The sequence below is a fragment of the Vespa mandarinia genome, chromosome 13 (genome assembly GCF_050613455.1).
Source record: "Vespa mandarinia isolate Hongniang chromosome 13, ASM5061345v1, whole genome shotgun sequence".
NCBI lineage: Eukaryota > Metazoa > Arthropoda > Insecta > Hymenoptera > Vespidae > Vespa > Vespa mandarinia.
This window is the reverse complement of record NC_140822.1, coordinates 3,305,001-3,313,889: the sequence shown is the minus strand read 5'-3', so window position 1 is coordinate 3,313,889 and position 8,889 is coordinate 3,305,001. Positions and strand designations below refer to the sequence as shown.

At 38.4% G+C, this 8,889-nt stretch overlaps 1 protein-coding gene across 3 annotated transcripts in view; it reads left to right on the top strand.

The window, feature by feature from the left end:
• The first annotated feature begins 208 nt into the window (after positions 1-208).
• dy (transmembrane protein dusky) overlaps positions 209-8,889 on the top strand; it is a 9,882-nt gene continuing 1,201 nt past the window's right edge. The window contains exons 1-4 of one of the 3 annotated variants that reach the window (XM_085660890.1): positions 209-360; positions 4,185-4,263; positions 4,435-4,521; positions 7,671-8,889. The exon at positions 7,671-8,889 is cut by the window's right edge and continues 1,201 nt beyond it. In XM_085660890.1, coding sequence (XP_085517016.1) covers positions 4,477-4,521; positions 7,671-8,889 — 1,264 coding nt within the window. In that variant the 5' untranslated portion in view covers positions 209-360; positions 4,185-4,263; positions 4,435-4,476. Of the gene's footprint in view, positions 361-689; positions 864-4,184; positions 4,264-4,434; positions 4,522-7,670 lie in introns of those variants that run through there. The other 2 variants (XM_035872153.2, XM_085660889.1) reach the window with 2 other exon arrangements.

Here is an 8,889-nt window from a genome sequence, read left to right as displayed (position 1 = left end):
GGAGAATAAGGAGGAGGAGGAGGAGGAGGAGGAGGAGGAGGTGCACGCGTGGTGGTCGTCAGGATCGAACGAGGAGATATATCCTCTGCTCTCCTCGTGTGGGACCTATATAACTGTACTGTGTGTCTGGGTCAGGGGGCGGGCCGGCAAGTTTGTAGTATACTCTGTATATCGGACAGGTGTATCCCATTCCGAGTCGACGAGTTCTCGCGTGCACCTTCGCGATCGCGGACAGGCCGCAGTTGCCGCAATCGCAACCGTAATCGCCGCAACCGCGTGTCGTCGCGCGAAACTGCGGCTATTATTCTGATCTAATCAATATCAATACGCGTTTGGGATCGCGATCGAGATAATTATTAGGTGACACTTCGCGTGATCTCTAAACTCGTTCATTTAAAAAAGAGAAAAAGGAGAAGTAAAAAAAGAAAAAAAAAAGAAAAAAAGAAAAAAGGAAGAAAAAAATAGAAAAGACAAAAGAAAGAACAAAACAAAACAAAACAAAAAAAAAACAATAGAACAAATAAGAGAAAATATTTTTTAACAGATTTAATTCACGTCGTGTCAAGTGTCGTGTATAATTATATGTACATATATATATATATTTTTTTTTTCTTTACTTTCTCTTCCTTCGGATCCTTTCGTATTTTCCTCCCTTATATTCTTCTCCATTTCTTTCGTTATTTCTCTCTCTCTCTCTCTCTCTCTCTCTCTTTTTCTCCCCCTCCTCTACCACTACCACTGCCATTGCCATCACCGTCACCACTACCCCGCTCCTACCCCATCGATTCTGGAATATTTGAAAAGGAAGAAACGAGACAAGGCATCGATTAGATAGAATTCTATCCGGAGAGAAAAAACGTAAGGTACCAGTATCTATATTCAACAATAGCAAATTAGAAATTGATCCGTATATAAAATTGTAAATGACATTATTTGTTGTTCGAGAATAATTTAATGATAGGTCACGTTACGTTAGATTCACTGTCAATATAACTTAACGAAGGAATATCGTGCGATGGAATTTAATCCAATTTTTGTTACGTCAGCGATTGAGTTATTATATCTACGACGAGCAAAGCAATTTAGTTCCGCTGATACGTTAATGACACTACTAGTGATATTAATCTCTCTCTCTCTCTCTCCCTATCTCTTTCTATATCTATCTATCTATCTATCTATCTATCTCTTTCTCTCTCGGTGAGAGTAAAATTACCTGTCTCGTGTATGGTAAAGGTAGTGTTACAACGGACCACGTGGTATCCACTTTCTTATCATCATACGAGACAATACTTTTTGTTACTCTCGTTAGACATGGGAAATTTATAAAAATGAAATTTATAATCATTCATATTTTCTATGATTTAGATATTTCATATAATCTCGAGATATATACATATATTATATTTTTATACGTCAAATATTAATCCGTACATTAGAAAGTACATTACCAGTGATGAAGTATAGATCAATGACCGATGATCCAGTTTAAGTACGTTCCAGACCACATTGAGAAAGTGCAACGTGCACGGTTTCACTATCGAGTTGTCTGGTTGCTTCCTAGCAATCAATTACCATGCGATCGATATCGTGCAAAAGATAGATTAATATAGATCGCACGTGCACATATTACTTCGCTTACTCTATGATACATGGAACATACTCGTAAATCTAGATTTATGTTACGTTATCTCTTCTATTTCTTTTGTAAATATGTATAACATGTTTAACGAACGTGTCGATTTAATCATTTCTTTTTCCTTTCTTTTTTTTTTTTTTATTTTCTTAACGAAATGACAAATGAAACTAATTCTCCTATTTTACCATTTCTATTCGTCGTTCCAATTTTAGGGAGTGAATTTTTAATCGAGGAAAAAAAGAAAAAGGAAAAAAAAACAAACAAACAAACAAACAAAAAGAGAAAAAAGAAAAACAAACGAACGAAAGAATCGAACGTTTCGAAAGATTATTGAAATCAATTCTATTGTCGTTCGGAAGGATCATAATATTATTTCTTTTTCATTTCTTTTTTTTTTTTTTTTTTTTTTTTTTCTATTATTATACAGAGAAGACGAATTTTAATTTTACAGATTTATAGAAAATCATTCGAACGAAGAGAGAATTTATCGTATTGTTTTAGTATGCCAATAAAGTATTTCGAAGTGGGTTCGTTCAAATCACGATGTTGTATGGGGAGAGAAAGATTTTTTTTCGTTTCTTTTTTTTTTTTTTGGTAGAAAGATCACGGAGAGAATAAGAGGGAGTGAAATGATGTTAAAGGGGGGGGAGGAGAAGAAGATTTAAGTGGTGGGGGTGGGGAGGGGGAGGGGGGAGGGGGAAATGAGGAGAAACGTACGGGGTAAACGTACGTAAGTACGTACGAACGAGAAGAGAGGAGGTCTCGAGGTCTCTCTTTTCTCTATATGGGTCACTATTAGGTATGTACGTACTCATTATACGAATGCCTGACTTTGGAATTACCAAACCGTTATATGTATTTGGCACTACGCCACATCTTACTCGTGCTCAATTCAGGACTGTTAGTATGGAGAAGAACGGACGGTGTAAATAGCCGCCGGTGATTTTTATTATTCTGAATGTGGTATAAGGTACAAGTGTCACGCGATTAGTCTGACACGAATAGTAAATCGTATACAATGTAATCGTTGTTAAGTTATTAAAATGATTTATGTTCCACTAACATATCGATCGATCAATCGATTGATTGTCAAACGATTTATCGAACGATCGACAAATTCATTCGTAGGATTATTCGAATTTTATAAAAACTAATAAGAAAAAGAAAAAGAAGAAGAAGAAGAAGAAGAAGAAGAAGAAGAAGAAGGAGGAGGAGTGGAAAGACAGATGAGAGGGAGAGAGGATGGATAAGGTCGTTGAACTTTTTTCTCTAATTTCCATTTTGTTCCTATGAATTCGTCCTTGAATCATCTACGCGCGTTAGTCTAGAGATCGAGAACGGATCATCTTAGATCCTGTAATCGTTTAACCATTGCCATCATTCAAAGACCTCGAAGGTATTTACTATCGTATCGAAAGATCCTCTCTCTCTCTCTCTCTCTCTCTCTCTCTCTCTCTCTCTCTCTCTCTTTCTCTCTCTTTTTCTTTCTGTATCGTACGTTTAGAAAGTCGATCGAGTATGAAGGATAATACTTATAAATAATAACTCGTTATAACGTAGATGTACGGTCAATTATAGTTATCACTGGGAGGCCTCTCTTAAGTTAATTACTCGTAAGATCGTTCCGCGTTACTGGCACAGTGAACGCTATCGTCGATGTAACAGTACGTGCAGTAGATATATACATAATCTCGACCGCAAATTCAATGCCGAAGAGTCAACGTCCAACGCGACGGACCGTGTCAGCTGGTCAAGGTCTTGTTTCTTACAAGACGTTGACGTGATCTTCCGAACGAAGGCAAGTGTATGCAAGAGTAACGAAACCCACTTGCCTACATTCATAGCAGATATATATATATGCGATAATAGAAAAGAATGATAAGAATATCGCCATTGTGTTTTTTTATTGAAAATATAATTATTCATTTATTCTTTCGTTTGAAATTGAAATTGTTATTCTCGATAGAAAAGAGTTTTGAAAATTACTATATGATAGTTCTTTTTCTTTTTTTTTTATTTTGTTTGTTTGTTTGTTTTTTCTTTTTTTTTTTTTTAAATATAACAATAAACAACAAGATCACGTTAGTTCGAACGATCACGTTAAATAATCACGTAAATTCGATTATTCGAGTTAATAGATCAATACTTAGATCAATTCGTTATTTCGTTCGATCGTATAGATTAATGGTAGGGTGGAATGAGTTAGGGTAGGGTAACGTAGGATAGAGTAGGGAGAAAGGAGGGAGGGATTTGCAAAGAGATAACGGGGCGAAAAGCCGGACATTCGATAGGAATTTGGGACGGGTGACCTAGTGTGGTTAGTTGAATGAGGCGTGCTCGTCTGATAATTGCCGATCAAACATGAGCGAAACGTCGAACGACAGTGCCGATGTCGGCTTTTAAAAGTATTTTCTCCGATGGCTCTTCGGTAGCTACACGGTTAACGGTTAACGCCTCTATTCCCGTCTCCTTTTTCATTGACTCCCGTTTACGACGTCCTATTGCACTTTTCTCATTACGGTGTTACCGTCTGCCTTTGCGATTACAGATCCAGTTGGCCATTGTGAGCTCGCGGGAAAAACGTCCCGGTATCCCGGTGGCTACGTACATACCTCGATTAAATACAGGTAGATCGATGTTGTTTTCGATAGATCATTTCTTCGTATCGTTTGAATGAAAAAAAAAAAAAAAGAAAAAAAAGAAAAAAAGAAGGAAAGGAAGATAAACCTACGATCAGATTTTTTTCACATCTATTTTTTTCTCTCTCTTTTTTTTTTCTCTCTTCTTTGTTTTTCTAGGGGTTGCACTCTCGAGTGCCTCACCGTGGACGCCAACGCGGTATGCGGTTACGTGTTTTCGTCCTAGCCTGTCTCCTAATCAAGGGGGTGAGTTGAACGAATATCTGTTAGAAAAAAAGAAAGAAAAAAAAAAGGAAAAGAGAGAGAGGGAGAGAAAGAGAGAGTGGGGAAAGGGGTGGTGGTGATGGTGATGGTGGTGGAGTGAAAGGCAAAAAAGAAAAGAGATCTTGAGATGTCCGTTTTAAAAAAAGGACAAATAAATATACGAGGAGCTAAGAGAAATAAGAGAAATATGAATGGAAATAAGGTAGGTAAGAAAGATTTTGAAAATGGGTCGAGACCGCCCAGAAGCGAGATCGGATACGAGTTTTGCTCTCAGATAATTACAACATTATAACCCACATATTTCTCTCTCTCTCTCTCTCTCTCTCTCTCTCTCCATCTCTCTCTCTCTCTCTCTCTCTCTCTCTCTCTCTCTGTCTGTCTTTCTCTCTTTCTCATTGAATACTCGAAGTAGTGAGTCGCAATGCCGTTACCCACCAATGTTCTGACCCAGAGCTAAGGGCGACTTCAATGTCTCGAAATGGTTGTACGATCCGGCTCATCCGCCATGTCTCCGTGGACTGCTCGGCAAGCACTCTATAACGTTTTATCCTCTCTGGTACCTCTTTCTTCCTTCACCACCACCTCCTCCTCCTCCTCCTCCTCCTCCTCCTCCTCCTTCATCTCTTTCTCCTCTTCCTCTTTCCTTTGATCTTAACTCTCGTCTTACCTTGTTATAAGGTGCCGGCAAAAATCTCGCACGAGGAACGACCGGTTCCTCGGCTGTTACGATATATACACACATACACCTATATTTTCGCCCTCCATTCCTTGTGGCCCGACACGATTTCGATCCGTTCGCAGGCGCATGCCTTTTATCTTTCAACAAACCCGCAACAACCGTGCAGACCCGCATTCGGAATGCAATCTTAGCGATGGCTAACGCTTTCTTGCGTTTCTCTCTCTCTCTCTCTCTCTCTCTCTCTCTCTCTCTCTCTCTTTCCTTTTCTTTTTGTCTTCTTTTTTTTTAATTTATTTTTCTTCCTTTTTTTTTCCTCTTCCCTTTTTCTTTTTTATTTATCGGGACCGTTGTACCGATATCGAAAAATCTCATTTCTTTTTATCGAATTCTTTTAAGTTCTTCCTTCATGAATTTTGACGAACAACAATTCTTTCCTTCGAGTTATCATTTAATATCATAAAGGATTTTTATATCCTTAGGATATGCGTCTCGCAGCAACTAGAAAGTAATATTTAAAATGAAAGGGTAAGATTTAAAAATCATCGTAAGAGAATCATTTAATAGTGATAATCTTCGAAGTATCTTTACTTAAGTTATCTTTCTTCTATCTTAATCTCTTATTAATTTAAACGGAATATATTATTGAAATCATTGCTCATTAATTTTATCTTAATAATAGTTAATTTGTTGAGAAGATAAATATATATATATATATATATATATATATATATACGATGTATTTAATAAATTATTATTGTAATTATAGAAATAACAGATAAATAGGAAATTTCTTTATTGACAAAACCAGTAATATATATAATAAATCTCATTTGGTGTTAGATAACGCTTCTGTAAGATCGTATAGACGATCAATGGAAGTACCATGTGTATAGTGAATGGAGCGTTTTACAACTTATCAGTGTCCACTTCTTCGAAGTAACGTTTAACCAGTGATCTTCCTCTCAAGAGACCCCTTTACGAGGTAGTACCTACTCAAGAATGTTGCACAGTCGACGACCGGTTTCTCGATGGTTTATCGCATTATTGCATTCTTCAAGAAGGGGAATGATTATTTCGACCCATTTACGCCTTACTTTTTCATCCTCCTCTCTACCTCTTTCTCACTCATTGTCTTCAATCTTCCTCTCTTCTCGGTAAATTTTCAAAATAATTTTCTTCGACAATTCTGTTCGTCGAAAGAAGTGCGTCCGTATTATTTGATGTCGGTCAGGTTTAATCAGGAAGTTAAAAGAACGCTCCAAATAACATTCAGGATTGAAGAAGAAGAAGAAGAAGAATAAGAAGAAGAAGAAGAAGAAAAAGAAGAAGAAGAAGAAGAAGAAGAAGAAGAAAGAAAAGAAAAGGAAAAGAAAAAGAAAAAGAGAAAAAAGCTGTCGTTACTTTTTAGACCGACGAGAATCCATCGGTGGTAGAAGCAAAAGCAACGGTCGTAACACGAGTGACCTAGTAGGCCTTCGTCGAATTATGGGACATGCGGGTTGGAAAGCCATGACGAGACGGGCTGACATTGTCGATCGGTCGTTGGAAGGCCAAGGAGAGTTGTGTTCGGTTTATTCGAAGAGCGCATCAGAAGTGGTGTCTTGGTGCTGGCCGATTGACCCGCAGCTAAAGACATGGCTGGCCCGTTATGCCCCAGGGTTACGCATGACGCAATCAGCCACTATACCCAACTCATACTTATATATAAACATACAACATCCCGATGCTCCTATTCTGTCTTTTACTTTACCTTTACAAAGCAACCTATAGTCATCATTCGTCGAACAGTCCGAACGAGTTTCGTCGATCTTCCTTGGTAGTTCTTTTGGTATCCTCTGACAGTTAAAAAGAAAACAAAAAAAGAAAAAAAAAAAAGAAAAAAAGAAAAAAACAGGAAAAGAAAAAGTCTCGAGCAACGATAAATGAGTCTAGCTATCCCGAGAAATTATCATTGATGTTCTTTAAGATATATCGAAGAGATTACTTCTTTTTTTCGCTTTTATTTCTCTTTTCCTTTTTTTTTTTTTCTTTTTTTTTTTCCCTATCATTTTTAATACCAAGATTAAGGTGATAAAAACGTGAGAACGTTCTTTCTTTTTTCTTTTTTCTTTTCTTTTCTTCTTCTTCTTTTTCTTCTTTTTCTTTCACCGACGATGACGCGTGTGGTCTTCGTGAGACGAAAGAGAAAAAAAAAGAAAAAAAAGAAAAAAGAAAAAAAAAAGAAAAAGGAGAGAAGAAGAAGAAGAAGAAGAAGAAGAAAAAAAGAAAAAAGAAAAAAAAATAAAGAAAAGATCTTTCGTGAGTCGCTAATTATGCAGGAGGCCGACGTTAATCTACTTTCGCGTTCCTCACCGTCATTAATCTTCTCCATAGGCACTTGATTCAGGCGGACTCTCGCAAAAAACCGTTTTCAATATCACCTCTCATTCTCTTTCTCTTTCTCTTAACACAGCTGGCTCGAACAGAGGAGGTGGAAGTAGTCGAGGCGATTCCAGGCGAGGAAAAGAGAAACGAGAATTCTGCGTTAAATCGGCAGGACAACGACATCAATAGTTCCGACCAGCTGGCACTTGAGTCATTGGGAGAAAAGGATGGGGCTGGAAGTCACTACAAATCTGGTGGTCTCCGAGGTAATCCACTTGTTTTGCCACCAGGTCGAGGTGGAATTGGGATTGGTCATTCACGACCTCATCACAATGTCGCTTATCACGGCCCACCACCACCATTGCCAGCGCATAAGACCCAAGCCGAGGCTATGGATAAGATTTATACGACCGGTGGAGGTGGTGTTAGCACCGCGGTAGGTGCTGAACCATGGCCCGCACCAACGCCAGACATGCCAAAGATCGTATCGCTCGATGTAAAGTGCGAGAAAAATTTAATGAAGGTCTATCTTGGCTTTGACAAGCCTTTCTATGGTATAGTTTTCAGTAAGGGACACTATAGCAACGTCAACTGTGTTCATTTACCTGCTGGACTCGGTCGTACATCTGTTAACTTTGAAATAAGCGTACACGCTTGTGGTACCGCTGGCAATACCGAAAATGGTCTTTACGGATATGGCGCTGGATCAGGGACCTACTTCGAAAATATCATTGTCATACAATACGATCCGCAGGTACAAGAAGTATGGGATCAAGCACGGAAATTACGATGCACTTGGCACGATCTATATGAGAAATCGGTTACCTTTCGACCATTTCCGGTCGACATGTTGGACGTTGTACGTGCGGATTTTGCTGGGGATAATGTTGGCTGTTGGATGCAGATACAAGTTGGTAAAGGTCCTTGGGCTTCTGAAGTATCTGGCTTGGTTAAGATCGGACAAACTATGACGATGGTATTAGCGATCAAAGACGATGATTCTAAGTTCGACATGCTAGTAAGAAACTGTATGGCACACGATGGTAAACGAGCACCGATACAGCTTGTTGATCAAAGAGGTTGCATAACCAGACCTAAATTAATGTCGAGATTCACCAAGATCAAGAACTTTGGTGCATCAGCTTCTGTATTATCTTATGCGCACTTTCAAGCGTTCAAGTTTCCAGATTCAATGGAGGTTCACTTTCAGTGTACCATTCAAATATGTAGATATCATTGTCCGGAACAATGTTCTGAATCTTCACCGTTACTCGAACCACAAGGACCTGGATTATTCGAGAATCATC